The 15,853-nt window shown below is 45.0% G+C and overlaps 1 protein-coding gene across 10 annotated transcripts in view; it reads left to right on the forward strand.

Moving 5' to 3' along the window:
- Positions 1 to 297: 297 nt before the first annotated feature.
- The window catches only part of lama5 (laminin, alpha 5), a 162,304-nt gene continuing 146,748 nt past the window's right edge, over positions 298 to 15,853 (forward strand). For 6 of the 10 annotated variants that reach the window (XM_061765505.1, XM_061765482.1, XM_061765516.1 and 3 more), the window contains exons 1-2: positions 307 to 721; positions 13,124 to 13,276. In XM_061765505.1, coding sequence (XP_061621489.1) covers positions 461 to 721; positions 13,124 to 13,276 — 414 coding nt within the window. In that variant the 5' untranslated portion in view covers positions 307 to 460. Of the gene's footprint in view, positions 722 to 13,123; positions 13,277 to 15,853 lie in introns of all 10 variants that reach the window. The other 4 variants (XM_061765558.1, XM_061765549.1, XM_061765542.1 and 1 more) reach the window with 4 other exon arrangements.

The raw sequence follows: 15,853 nt of genomic DNA on the forward strand, positions 1-15,853 counted from the left end.
ACATTTGTTTGATGATCTTAAAGTGGAGAAAATTTGCAAAAAGTAAGAATTTGAGAAGGGGACAAATACTTTTTCACGGCACTGTATATTGTAAAGTCAATTGGTTATGTGCCACCTGGAAGTATCCTATTCTACCTATTGTTATTAAACATTATGAAACATAATTGCAGTTGGAAAATCGAGGTCACGTGACCACAGACCCCTTCCTCATTGCACGTGCACGAGTGTGCAGGTAACGTGACCAGGTGGGAGGCCCCCTGGAGGATGCGCACGCCCACTTTTAGGCAAGACGGAGCAGGCGCACACAGAACGGTCACGCGCAAGCGCGCACACGAGCACGCTGGGGGCAGAAGACGCGAGCAAGTCGTCAGCTTTTCTTCACTCGACGCGCGGCTTCCCTGTGAGAAAGTTCCGCGTGCCGCTAAACTCACAACTTTACCCGGCACAGGGGGGCTCGGTGATGGCGCCCGTCATGCGCCTCGCTTTTTTGCGGTTCGTTTCGGCCCTGGTGCTATTGGTCCTGCTTCCGGTGTCGGCACAGGAGGCCCCGAGCGGGGTAAACGGCTTCAGTCTGCACCCGCCGTACTTCAACCTGGCCGAGGGCACCAAGATCACTGCCACCGCCACCTGCGGGGAGGACGAGGCTGGAAAGAGCGTGCTCGACCTCTACTGCAAGCTGGTCGGCGGGCCGGTGTCAGGAGACCCAGGCCAGACCATCCAGGTGAGGCCCACCGAACCGAGCATACTGCCCTGCCCTGCCCTGGCAACCAAATCAAATTTACACGTTTCAGACCAGGAAAACAACTTGAACCTTTTTGTAGCACACACGTCTGCCAAGTGATTTTGGTACTGCTTGTACATGTTTCGAGTCCCGCATACAAGTAAGTCGAGGACTATATACAGTAGTGTGGGAATACTCCTGTAATACTCCTGTGTGTGTGTATTGTGGTTATTGTACTATACAGCACAACATAGTTGCTGTGCTGTTACACGGTACTAGTTGTGTGCACTCCAGTCCTTGGGCAGGGGGTGGAAAACTTGTGCTCAAGTGCCACAATTGATTTTTAAAGCAGACAGGAGGAGGGTTTAACATCATGTGAAATACTTTTTTTTTTTTTTTTTTTACAAAAACAAAAATTCATTTTAATTGTATTATTTTAAATTGATTTAATCATCAATTAACAAATTATTTAATAAAATATATATATTTTAAAAATGTATGTGTAAGACCATTTTACATATAAGTTTAACAATTTTGTAAATTGTCACAGGAACAATGAAAATGTTGAGGTAAGAAAAGAACTATAAGCACGCAATTATCAAAAGACAGCTTTTTATACAACATACAATTATTCACATTTATACTGATATCTTTTATTATTATAAATCAATTAACCAACTATAATGAGCTAAATTAGTTAGTTTTAGGAAAAAGCAGTTACATTAATGTAATAAATATTACAGGATTCTTGATAATGTGGATGCTTTGGCTATATTCACATTGCAGGTCAATTCCGATTCTTTTTTTTTTTTTTTTTTTTTTTTCTGCCCAATTTTACATGTATCTGATTCTTTTTCATGTCAATGTGAACAGTACATTTCCATTTTTGTTCACATCTGTGGATATAAATCGGATATGTATGGGAGGCGAGCGCAGTACGGAGGCTCACGGGGCAAGCAGAAAAGAAAAATCTCACAGCACACAACCAAACAAAAATGGCACATTTAAGTACAATATAGTATGACTACTTAAATAATGGCGATCTAATCTCAATTTACCCACAAATGTACTTAGTGTGAAATGGGTTTGTCTCATTGAACACAAAGCTGATGTACTTGCAAGAAGCCATGACTTCATCAGTTGGGTAAATACACAGGTTTATTGTTCTGTCTGCCATGTAATGGAAGCATATTTAATTGTTCTGCCTGTCACTGTGATGAACAAAGATGTATTTGGAGTTAATAGTTTTCGGAGAAATAAGTCAAATTGGACAATTTCCTGCAGCACCCCTGATGTACCGGGGCCTTCTGGTTGGGAATCACTCCAAAGTGCTGGAACACTCCACAACAAATAATATAACGCACCTCATTCATCTCAATACTTGATTGCTGCACCTATTTTAGCATGTTTTCATCCTTTTATTCACGATGTGCTATGATGTAACATAATGTCTTATCTCCAGTCACTATATCACACCGTAGTGTTGTCAATATATTTGTATTTGCTTTTACTTTGTTTTACTCTGCTCGCTGCTGCCAGGTCGGCACTGAAATAAGAATTGGTTCTCAATTGGCTTACCTGAATAAATAAAGGTTGAATACATCAAATAAAATAGCATGCAGGCAATGTGTTAATTTTTTGCTACTCCCCCATTCCCCAGGCTTTCCCCCCCCTCATATTTGGCTCCTCTTATTTCACACTAAGGTCCCCCCACCCAAAAGGCTCCTCCCCCTTCGCAATATACTTGACTCATTTTGTGCCAGCAGTTTTCAGAAAAGAAACCCCCCTGGGTGCCAGCAGTTTTTGAGGATTTTGAGCGACTTTACAGGCTTACAGAATATTTTGTTCGATGATTATATGCATACCATCCATCCATCCATCCATTTTCTGAGCCACTTATCCTCACAAGTGTCCAAATCTACCAAATTAAAGGATGAACTCTCATCTTTCAGCAGCAAAAAAAAAAAAGCTAGATCCTGCCCTTTTTCCGTTCTTTAGTTATGCGCAGGCGGCACGGTGGGTGACTGGTTAGAGCGTCAGCCTCACAGTTCTGAGGACCGGGGTTCAATCCCCGGCCCCGCCTGTGTGGAGTTTGCATGTTCTCCCCGTGCCTACGTGGGTTTTTTCCGGGCACTCCGCTTTCCTCCCACATCCCAAAAACATGCATGAATTGGGGAATCTAAACTGCCCGTAGGTGTGGACGTGAGTGCGAATGGTTGTTTGTATGTGCCCTGCGATTGGCTGGCAACCAGTTGAGGGTGTACACCGCTTACTGCCCGATGACAGCTGGGATAGGCTCCAGCACGCCCGCGACCCTCGTGAGGAGAAGCGACTCAGAAAATGGATGGATGGATGGATGGATGGATGGATGGATAGTTATGTGCAGTGAAACATACAGTCGCTCAATTTTACGTTTTTTGGTCGAGTCTCACAGATTATGGAGTTTTTTGTGAAAAGCGGCATTTCTGCAACAGTAACTTGGCTGTTTGTATATTTTGTTACTTTTTGTCATGTTACGTGTTTTCATTGCATAAACCAGTGAAAACAATTTAGGAATGGCTTTTGATTGCAAAATAATCTCCTATTTAGGTATGTAATGCGCTGTGAGCTGTGAGTTACGCGAACTCACCGGATCTCACGTCGGTCATGACGCTTCGTGTTGTTTCCTGGCTGTTGACATGGCGACCGTGATCCTTGTCATACAAGATCTCAGTTATAACACATTTCTGACACAAACACACAATTGTGCAAACTACCACGATACATATTCTGCGAATACTTTACATATACTTTTGTCTCTGAGTGTAAAAATGTTTCAGCTCGTCCGACTTCCAGCCTGTCCGCGCCGCTCAACGGTGCATGTCAGGCTACAGTGCCGTGTGTCAAATCTAAACCTCTCCCACTTCCCGTGAAGAAACAGAAACTACGTATTAATACGTGCTCGGCACTAAATAAGTTAAGCACTAACCCTTGTCAACTGTTGTCACCCTGGGACCCGCATTTTCCTATTATCACCAAGTCGAGACCCACTTTTACTGAAGTGAAGAACAATATTAGTTGTTCAAAAATAGCCTTTAAAAACGTATGTACCATACAGAGTCCGACATTAACGGTGGCCCAGTGGCCCGGGGTCACTACGCTGCTGTGTTGGGCCTCCACCTACATATAGACCAGAGGTGTCAAACTCATTTTTGCCGCGGGCCACATCGTAGTTACGGTTTCTCTCAGAGGGCCATTATGATTGTGAAATCTAAATGTTGAATCACCTCCTTATATTATTACTTAGACAACAAATCGATGGATGACTAGTTTTGAAATAAAAAGTCAAGGGTAATACTTTGTTCAACTATTATTCAAGTTACTGTGCTGTAAAAAGGGTGTTGGTAACAAAAACATGGTTGCAGTATCACGACTGTATTATTTATTACAAATGACAATTAAAATTTTTAGCAAGAATCATGGCGTTTCAAGCTAATGATTTGCTTTCGCGGGCCACATAAAATGATGTGGTGGGCCGGATCTGGCCCCCGGGCCTTGAGTTTGACAGTGATATAGACACTGACTTGCTCGGGCCAGTACAAATTTCTGTCACTGAAGATTTTCGCCCGCCGAAAATGGCCCAAAACTGCAACTTCAGCGTCAGTCTGAAATTCTTTTATCACTGAAACATCCCGTCGAAGACAGCATGTTGTGATGACGCAAGGTGAAACGGCGACCAGCGCCGCCTGACTCAAACGGGCACGAATTCGGGTTGAGCCTTAAAACAATCTCCCAAGCTAACTCTGCTCACCTCGTACAGCGGCTCGTACCTTGAAGACTGTAGAATGTTACTCTGCCCTCCTTGAGCATGGTTTAAGCTGTTGATAGACACCCCAGTTGGAGTTTACTGTAAAATTAAGTGCACAGCAAACATAAGGACACTCATTTTATATTTAAATACAAGAAACAAATTGTTTTAGAAATCTCCACCTTAATGTAAAACAGTCCATGAAAAACCCGATTGACAGTCTAGCTACAATTAGCATTTGGTCACCGGGGGATTTACCTTCGAATAACGAATATTCACACAAACGCCATAGTAACGCATCCAGACGGTAATATAATACTACTCACGGGGAAATATTCTTTCTAATCTGTGAAAACGAGTTTATTCATGCTATTTTTGCGACTTTCTTCTTCTGCTCTTTTTTAGCTTACAGTAAACAAGTAGCTCCATGCATGCATTACACCACACTGCACGAACAGCAGATACAGTCATTGACTACATATAAACCACACTTTTTTCCCTGACTGCAGATACAGTCACTGACTGGATATAAAGGCACACTTTTTTCCCCAAGCTGTGACATGAAATCAGACTAAACTTTCCCTGTTTTAGGACAATTGGGATTACCAAAATTATTTCCATCCATCCGATAGGGGGTGTGGTTTACCTAAATGTGAGCGTGTAGAAACAAGTCCATCCATCCATCCATCCATTTTCTACCGCTTATCCGAGGTTGGGTCGCGGGGGCAGTAGCTTTAGCAGGGACGCCCAGACTTCCCTCTCGCCAGCTACTTCATCCAGCTCTTCTGGTGGGATCCCGAGCCGTTCCCAGGCTAGCCGAGAGACGTATTCTCTCCAGCGTGTCCTGGGTCCCACCGGGAGAAGACCCCGGGGACGTGCTCGGAACACCTCACCAGGGAGGCTTCCGGGAGGCATCCGAATCAGATGCCCCAGCCACCTCATCTGGCTGCTCTCATTGCGAAGGAGCAGCGGCTCGACTCTGAGCCCCTCCCGGATGACCGACCTTCTCACCCTATCTCGAAGGGAGAGCCTGGATACCCTGCGGAGGAAACTCATTTTGGCCGCTTGTATACGGGATCTCGTTCTTTCGATCACGACCCACAACTCGTGACCATAGGTGAGGGTAGTAACGTAGATCGTGCGAATGGTTATTTGTTTATATCAGAATCATCTTTATTTGCCAATTATATCCAAAAAACACACAAGGAATTTGTCTCCGGTAATTGGAGCCGCTCTAGTACGACAGTCAATTGACAGAGAACACTTTTGAGACATAAAGACATTAAGAAAAACAGTCACTGAGCAATAAAGGGTTGCTAGTTATCTGGTAATGCCGGTACTTTTTTTTTTTTTTTGACAATTGTGCAAAAAGATGCAGAGTCCTCTAGCACTTAGAGCAGTTCGAATGACTAATATTGGAATAGTCCGGTGCAATGACCATTTTGCAAAGGGCGTCGAGACTTCAAGCGAGTAGCACGATAGTCTGGGACAATGTTGATTGTGCAAATGTTGCAGATACTCCTCAGTCAGTGTGCAAATGGAGCAGATGCTACTCTGGCATGAGTGACCAGTATTGGTCAACTACAGATATGCAAATAGTGCAGCGTGGTGAAACTACTACAGTGAGTGCACGAGTAATATGTAGTTGACCCAACAGAAATGTGACAACAAACTCAAGACAAAAAGACAAAAAAATGCCAGCATGTTGCAATGGATTTGTAGGTTAGCTGTTTAAGAAGTTGATTGCAAGAGGGAAGAAGCTGTTGGAATGTCTGCTAGTTCTATTTTGCATTGATCGGTAGTGCCTACCTGAGGGAAGGAGCTGGAAGACCGGGATGTGGAGGGTCCGAGAGGATTTGTCCTTTTTTGTAGCAGCACCAAAACCAGATTGCGATGGAAGAACACAGGACTGATTCGATGACCGCTGTGTCGAACTGCCTCAGCAGCTCCGGTGGCAGGCCATGCTTTCTCAGAAGCCGCCGGAAGTACATCCTCTGCTGGGCCTTTTTGAGGACGGAGTTGATGTTGATCGCCCACTTCAGGTCCTGAGAGACTGTAATTCCCAGGAACTTGAAGGTCTTGAAAGTTGACAAAAGGGAGCTGGACAGCGTGAGGGGCAGCTGTGGCGAAGGATGCCTCCTGAAGTCCACGATCATCTTTACAGTCTTGAGCGTGTTCAGCTCCAGGTTGTGTCGGCCGCACCGCAGCTCCAGCCGCTCCACTTCCTGCTGTCCTTGATGAGGCCGATGACAGTGGTGTCATCTGCAAACTTCAGGAGTTTCACAGCCGGGTGCGTTGAGGTGCAGTCGTTCGTGTAGAGAGAGAAGAGCAGCGGTGAGACGACACAACTTTGGGGCGCCTCAGTACTGATGCTGCGTGTGGATAAGGTGGCCTCCCCTAGCCTCACCTGCTCTGTCCTGCCTGTCAGGAAGCTGCAAATCCACTGGCAGATGGCAGGTGAGACCCTAAACTGGAGAAACTTGGCGGAAAGGAGTTCAGGGATGATGGTGTTGAACGCTGAGCTGAAGTCCACGAACATGATCCTCGCGTAGGTCCCTGCACTGTCGAGGTGTTCTAGAATGAAATGCAGTCCCATGTTGACTGCATCATCCGCAGACCTGTTTGCTCGGTAGGCAAACTGCAGGGGGTCCAGCAGGGGACCTGTGACGCTCTTGAGGTGGTCCAGCACGAGACGTTCAAAGGACTTCATAACCACAGATGTCAAGGTGACAGGCCTGTAGTCATTCAGATCCGAGATTGCAGGTTTATTGGGGACTGGAATGATGGTGGAGCGTTTGAAACGGGATGGTACTTCGCACAGTTCCAGAGATCTATTGAAGATCCGAGTGAAGACTGGAACGAGCTGGTCCGCGCAGACTTTGAGGCAGGATGGGGACACATGGTCTGGACCTGCCGCTTTGTTAATCTTTTGTTGTTTGAAGATGCGTCTCACATCCTGTTCGTGGATGGTTAACCTTGCCTCTCGCCCAGAGTCCCCTGCGATAGGCTCCAGCTTGGCCGCGACTCTGGTGAGGATAAGCGTTTAAAAAAATGGATGGATGGATTTTAATGCTCATCCCTATGATCGGTATCGGCAGTGATCGCCAGATATCACTAATGGATTGTCGGTACCGGAATCGGCAGCGTAAAGCCCTTACCGCAGGACCCCTAATTAGTGTCAGTGCAAAGTAAATGTCTTAACATTTTTGAATTGATTTATTCTTTTAAACATTATTATTAATTTGTGCAAATGAAATGCCTTGATTTTAGTGAGGTTAGTACAGAGTCATCGCAATGAATGCAACTGTACTAATAATTTCTTAATGGGTCTTCAATAATCCAGAAAAAGATGATAAATACGAAATCACTGCAACGTAACGTATTATATCATGAATATACGGGGCCAGTACAAGTTCTGATAGGGCCACCACTCAAAAAGGCTTAATGTCGGACCCTGCCGTGTACATTTTTAAACATAATAACACGCTTACTTGTACAAAGTGCCTTTCACATTATCTTATTTTACACAACATTACATGTTGATGCCGTTGAGGACCCGCTGTAAGTTTTAATTTTTTTAACTACCTGTTCACGACCCTCTTCTAGGTCTGGACCCACCAGTTGAGAGTCACTGCTTTAGCATGTTCCAAGACTTCATAGTGTGTTGGAGTGTTCATGACTTCGTAGCGCTTTGTCTTCTCAGCATGTGGATGACTTCTTAGCATTCTACTGAATAATGTGTTGATAATGATGACTTCATAGCATATTAACATGTTGAAGACTTCTTGTTGATGACTTCTTAGCATGTTAGCAGTCAGATGACTTCTTAGTGTGTTAGCAGGTGGATGGCTTTTTAGCATGTAATCATTAGGGATGGGAATGGATAAGATTTTTTACGATTCTGATTCCATTTTCGATACTGCTTAATGATTCGATTCCTTATTGATTCTGATATCAAATGTCAAATTTGTAAATTGGGGGAGAAAAAAAATTCAGGCGACCTCAAATAGATCCAAAAAATTAAATGAATAAAATAAAATAAACGTGTGCTAATGAAATCTTAGCGTGTTAAAATATTGAGGACTTGCATTAGAGTGTGAATGACTTTTTACTGTCCATTTGTTTAGCGTGTAAAAAGGTCAAGGCTTCTGTTCGGCGTTGACGGGTTAATAATGAAGGCCAATGAGCTACCCGCCTCCTCCCCACATTCCTTCTGGCGACTGACCCGTGTTGACCAATTGGAGCACGTTTGTTGTCTAGTGGGATTAGCCCAACTGCTGTTTCTGTTGTCCCCAGGAAGCAGGATTCCATCAAGTGGGGTTGTGGTTCTGTCAGGTGGGGGATGGGGGTGCCTTCTTGTGGACTGTCCTGTGCCTGCAGGTCATTTGAAGAAGTGATATAGCTAATGAGCTCAATCAGAGTACCTGATGACCTTCAGACCTGTTTATTGAACACAACACACACACACATACACTCAGCACTCTCTCAACTCAACTTTTTCGAGCACTTAAAAAAAAAAAAAAAAAAAAAAAAAAAAAAAAAAAAAAAAACAGCAGCAGCTGTAACAAAGCTGGATATCAGGGGTGCGCAGTATAAACGGTATAATAGGTAGAAGCTATACAGTTGGACGAAGGTACAGATCTGGACTTAACCGACCAATCGCAATAAAGGCTTCTTTATACTTGTGCGGGCGGCGACCACGCTGACGTCACTGTGACTATCCCGCGCGCAGTTTCCCTTTATACTGGAGCGCAACCCACGTGTGCTGTTTTGAAAATGTGCTGCAGTTCTCCTCCAAGTCGGGGGTGTCGCTACGGCTGGTATTGGCTCGGACACCACAGGGTGGAGTTTCCTCTCCATTTTATCGCCAATTTTGGTAGCCGTTTTTACTTTCCGTAACAAGGAACAAAGCAACAACAATGGCGACTGTGGAACAGTGCCTGCGAGAACAAATGCACCTTGATGACCAGGGGCTTCATGTACAAAGACTTGCGTGGATTTCCAACTAAAACACGGCGTACCCTCAAATCCAGAAAACGTTGTATGCACAAAAATATCCAGATGTATGAAACTCTGGGTACTCATGAATCCAGGCACATTTCCGTCGTACGTTCCAATCAATGTGGAAATGAGCGCACATGTTGGAGTCGCCGACTCCTCCCTGTGCACGCCCACATTTGAATATGCAAATCACATTTAAATGAACCCTGCACCGCACCGGAGATGCCGATCTCTGCATGATCAGAAAAAAAGGAAAATGAGCAAGGTAATGAAGAAAAATATTTTTTCTGAATGTGAAGTTGCTCAATGAAGTGGAGGTGCGCAAGAAAATCCTCTTTGGCACGCTGTCCTCCGGCGTGAACAACACGCGAAAGAGGAGTGAATGGGACAGCGCGTGTGCGGCTGTAAATGCTGTGGAGACAGAATAGCGCGCACGCTGAACTAAAAAAGAAGTGGTCAGACATGAAGGTGGATGTGAAGCGGAGGAGAGCTGCCCACCGCCAAAGTGTGGCCAAAAAAAGGCGGCGCGGAGGGCCTCACCCCGTTCGAGGAGAGAATCGCTGCGATCATGGGTGACGCTGGGAGCACATGTGGCTGACGAGGATCACCCCACAAGGTTAATACCATGTATTTTTAGAACTCATAACAAATGTGTTCATACAGTAACCTACACTCAGCCCTGTGAGATAAAGGTTCATGCGTAAATGTTGGATGTGTGCTATTTGTAATCAATCTTTTGAATTCAAATAGAAGCACATCAGCATATCAAAGAGGATATCAAAAACTTTGACTCCTTTTTGATTACTCAATTAATTATTTTAATACACAGGAGTGGGCACGCACGCTGAGAATTGTTTTTAGTAGAAGAGGGGTAAAATATGTCAATTTAAACATTTTAATCATGTGCCACCGATGTACATGTTCAAATGAAGAAAATTCAAAGGAATTTTTTTTTTTTTCCCCAGTGCAAGTGCTGGAGTCACGAAGCGATTGTGAGGGAAATAGGCGGCATAAATGATCGCCTTGATCAATTAATCAGTGTCCTCACAAATGTCAGTTGTTCGTTAAACACACTGGTTAACAAATGAAGTCCTTGCCTCAATTGGATTGTTGAAATCAAATGTTGCCGGGCATGAATTGTTCCTCAGTGCTAATTGTTCATGTCTCTCTGACGCCACGTTTTTGTGCGTACGCACCTTTTGTACATGAGGCCCCTGATGATGAGTTTACTTATATTGCAAAATCGATCAAGAAGGAGGCGGCGTAGGTGGTATGTGCGGCTGAGTAGCTGACTACGCCATCACATGTGACTAAAACGGACCAATCACAAGAGATGATCTCTGCGGCAATCTGCGCGTGGCGACAATTTGTGCTGCGTTAGGGTTAGGGTTAGGGTGCGCGCCCCAATGCGTCGGTCACGTGATGCAATGTGGCCGCTGTCGTCGATCGCGTGAGTATAAGGCTTTAAAGCTTAATGACGACGTTGTTGTATGTGTCAGTACAAAAACAGCTCATATACATGTGGTCATGGAGCTCCCAGGAAGGACCGTTTTAAAAAAACCTGCACAAAAGGAGCTGCAGCTAAATAGCTACCGGCTTAAGCTGTCCTGAACCTCTCGGCGTTGAGCTGCCCCGCTACAGCGGTGAAAGAGCGGGGAATGAGGAAAAGTTCAGAGATTTAAAAAAACAAAAATAATAATAATTAAAAAAAAATTGCCGTCTGTAGATTGGCTGGTTCGCACTGGAGGACGATGCATATTTGCATATCGACAGGAAGCAGAGCGGCTGGTGTTGAGGTGCGGCCGACGCAACCTGGAGCTGAACACGCTCAAGACTGTAGAGATGATTGTGGATTTCAGGAGGCATCCTTTGCCACAGCTGCCCCTCACGCTTTCCAACTGCCTTGTGTCAGCCGTCGAGACCTTCAAGTTCCTGGGAATTACAGTCTCTCAGGACCTGAAGTGGGCGTTCAACATCAACTCTATCCTCAAAAAGGCCCAGCAGAGGATGTACTTCCTGTGGCTTCTGAGGAAGCACGGCTTACCACAGGAGTTGTTGAGGCAGTTCTACACAGCGGTCATCGAATCAGTCCTGTGTTCTTCCATCACAGTCTGCTTTGGTGCTGCTACAAAAAAGGACCAATTCCGACTCCAACGGACAAACAAAACTACTGAAAAGATTGACAGAAAGAGTTTCAACTCCCACCTCTGACAGAACTTTGCTCATGTTACAGGCGAGGCGGGGGAAATTTAGCCCGAGTAGACCATCTTCCGCCGTAAGGTCGTCGGTGCCTGTCGTGGCGGTAATCTCCGAACCTGTTGGTGGACACCGATGGTGAGGGATACAGTCAAGCTGAAGAAGGAGTCCTTTTGGGCCTTTTTGTGGGACTCCTGAGGAAGCTGATGGATACTGGCTGGCCAAGCCGAATGCAGCTTTGGTGGTCGGTGAAGCAAAAAGTTTGGTGAGGCCATGGAGAAAGACTTCCGGACGGCTTCGAGGGAATTCTGGTCCACCATCCGGCGTCTCAGGAGAGGGAAGCAGTGCCCCATCAACATTGTGTATAGTGGGGATGGGGCGCTGCTGACCTCGACTCGGGACGTTGTGAGTCAGTGGGGAGAATACTTCGAAGACCACAATTCCACTGACACCTTCCCATGAGGAAGCAGAGTCTGGGGTCTCTGAGGCGGGGTCTCCTATCTCTGGGGTTGAGGTCACTGAGGTGGTTAAAAAGCTCCTTGGCGGCAAGGCCCCGGGGGTGGGTGAGATTCGCCTGGAGTTCCTAAAGGCTCTGGATGTTGTGGGGCTGTCCTGGTTGACACGCCTCTGTAACATTGCGCAGAGATCGGGGACATTGCCCCTGGATATGCAAATTGGGGTGTTGGTCCCCCTTTTTAAGAAGGGGGACCGGAGGGAGTGTTCTAACTACCGCGGTATCACACTCCTTAGCCTCCCTGGTAAGGTCTATTCAGGGGTGCTGGAGAGGAGGGTCCGTCGGGAAGTCGAATCTCAGATTCAGGAGGAGCAGTGTGGTTTTCGTCCTGGCCGTGGAACAGTGGACCATCTCTACAACCTTGGCAGGGTTCTCGAGGGTGCATTGGTGTTTGCCCAACCAGTCTACATGTGTTTTGTGGACTTGGAGAAGGTGATTTACGTTACATTATTTATTTACGTTATATCACCTAACCCTACTGTACATACTGTAAGATGGAACATAAAACACAATCCATCCATAGAGTTTGGGGTGTGCTGGAGCCTTTCCCAGGTGTCCTAATTGTTTTTAATTTTCACTTTCAGTGAAATTGTGAATTTACCTTCTTGCTAAATGTCAGTCTTGGAAAAAAGTACCAGTCTCACTGACTCCATTCATTTGAACGTACCCAGCGTTTATGTACCGTTCGCGTACAAGCTTCGCTTTTTCATCCACAGGCACATTATACATTATGAAGATAATAATATAAGTATTGATTTAAAGCACACTATTTGATGCGATATGTTAAGAATTGTGAGACTGATGTGCTAACCAGCCATCCACCATGCTGCAGATAATTTCCATTAAATGTGGAAAAAAAATCTGGTACGTGACAGTGCATGCTAATATTTCTTTGTCCCCACAGGGTCAATACTGTGACATCTGTCGCCATGGCGACAGCGACCGCGCCCATCCCATCACCAACGCCATTGATGGCACCGAGCGATGGTGGCAGAGCCCGCCGCTGTCGCGCAGCACGGAGTTCAACCAAGTCAACGTCACGCTGGACCTTGGACAGGTACTATGTGCTAAGCTTCCCTTCCAACTAAATAATTCTCCAAGTGCTAATGTTCAGTCTGAGGTTTATGTCTAGCTTCAGTTTTAGCGAAATGCTCAATAGCATCCATCCATCCATCCATTTTCTACACCGCTTATCCTCACCAGGGTCGCGGGTATATTGGAGCCTATCCCAGCTATCATCAGGCAGGAGGCAGGGTACACCCTGAACTGGTTGCCAGCCAATCGCAGGGCACATATAAACAAACAATCATGCGCACTCACATTCAGACCTATGCACAATTTAGAGTCTTCGATTAACCTACGGTGCATGTTTTTGGGATGTGGGAGGAAACCGGAGTGCCCGGAGAAAAGCCACGCAGGCACGGGGAGAACATGCAAACTCCACACAGGCGAGGCCAGATTTGAACCCGGCTCCTCAGAACTGTGAGGCGGATTTGCTAATCAGTTCTCTGTGTCGCTTGCTCAGTATCCGTCTGAGCTAAATATTTATGTGCAAGAAGAAGTGCCTTTTGACTTTTTCCAGTTTTAGATAAATGGTAAGTTTGGTTTTAGCTAAATCATTTACAAAATGCTAACGTTTAATCTTAAATCCTCCTCCTGAGGAGGTAATAAAGATGGTCCTCAAGATTTAAGAATCTGAAGTTTTTCATTAAATGACAAGAAAGTGTAGATTATGACTTTGAACAAATATAAAGGCAGTTTTAAAACACGTCTTCTAAAAGACAGCTTGCAGGAAGCCGCACATTTCAACCTGTTTGCTACTAATATACACGCACAGCATGTGCTTCAGCTGGTTTTCTGTTCTCATCACAGCTATATTGCACGTGCACACACACACACGGAAGGAAGCTTATATGTTCCCAGGAACGTTCTTTGTGTGACGTTGTCCTGCTCTATTGGCCTTTTCATTTATTATTGTGTTTTGTGTGTGTGTCATCGAAGCCCCTTCCTCAAAGAAAGTGTAGGAGTGTAAGTAGACTTGCCTGCTCACTCAAGAACGGGTGGAGCTTAAACGCCCCGTGTGCAACAAGTGCTTGAAAGGGATGAAACAGTTGCCGTACGCGTTGTCGTGACAACGTGCATGTTGAGTACGTGCCAACCAAGTTGACAGCCATGTGTTAGTACTCTTCTCCTACGGTCACAGACTGTGTATTTCATGAAAATATTGTCAAGTATCCTGCACAATGATCTGTAATTTGCTGAGTGTTAACATAGAAGTCATTTCATGTATTTGCTAATATTATGCTAAAAACCCATTCCTGTTTTTTTTTTGTTTTTGTTTTTTGTTTTTTAATTTTTTTTTTTTTTTTTAAATAATTAAGTTGCCCGAGTTGGGCCAGTACACAGTAGTTCCAATATCTGTATTGTATCATCAAATTTAGGACTACAAAACCATAACTTCGTGCGCGCGTGCATGTGTGTGTGCGTGTGTGTGTGTGTGTGTGTGAGAATGGCCCATATATATACTGAATATATGTGTGTGTGTGTATGGCTTTACACGATCAGGATTTTTGGGGCCGATCACCGATCAGAGAGTTTAAAAAACCGATCACAGCTTGTGATCGGATCGGATGTGAATGTGTCTATTTAAATGAGCTGTTCATTTACTGTATATACTTGTGTACTTAATTGCTCCCAAAAATTATCCATCCATCCATCCATCCATTTTCTGTCGCGCTTCTCCTCACAAGGGTCGCGGGCGTACTGGAGCCTATCCCAGCTGTCATCGGGCAGGAGGCGGGGTACACCCTGAACTGGTTGCCAGCCAATCGCAGGGCGCATACAAACAAACAACCATTCACACCTACGGACAATTTAGAGTTGTCAATGAACCTAGCATGCATGTTTTTTGGGGATGTGGGAGGAAAGCGGAGTGCCCGGAGAAAAGCCACGCAGGCACGGGGAGAACATGCAAACTCCACACAGGCGGGGCCGGGGATTGAACCCCGGACCTCAGAACTGTGAGGCAGACGCTCTAACCAGTCGTCCACCGTGCCGCCCTCAAAAAAATTATATTTACAATAAATAATGTATCTTTGTTCATCTGTTTATGCCAGTGTTAGGGTTAGTGACAGACAGTACAAACGAATGGTCTTCTATTAGATGGCAGGAAAGTACATACAGTAATTAACGTACCCACTTTTTGTGACATTTGTTTGTTGGTGTGTCGTGAGATTTTTCAAATACAATTTACAATATGCTTCTTGGCTCTAGTCAGATTGTGTATTCTACTCAGTCAGGTCAAACCAATATTACAACATGACAGAAATAATGGGTGCGAACTTACTTTAATGAAATCACTTTATTGTAATTAAATTACCTCACCCACACGGAAACTTCAGCGCATGATTCACCATATCATTTCTCATTTATGTTAACGTATAACCGTTAGTGCTAGCACTAGCTTCGTAGGCTACATAACGTTTTTGTTGCCTGCTTGCGAGCCGTGTCGTATTAAAAGCACGCGAACATACCTCAAGCAAGCCTTAAACGAACGTCCTCTCCTGTCCTGAGCACCGGTGACCACCAACACCCTTTTTTTCCCCATTTTGTCCTTATAATACATAATATTCAA

Source organism: Phyllopteryx taeniolatus, chromosome 1 (genome assembly GCF_024500385.1).
Source record: "Phyllopteryx taeniolatus isolate TA_2022b chromosome 1, UOR_Ptae_1.2, whole genome shotgun sequence".
In the NCBI taxonomy this organism is placed as follows: Eukaryota; Metazoa; Chordata; class Actinopteri; order Syngnathiformes; family Syngnathidae; genus Phyllopteryx; species Phyllopteryx taeniolatus.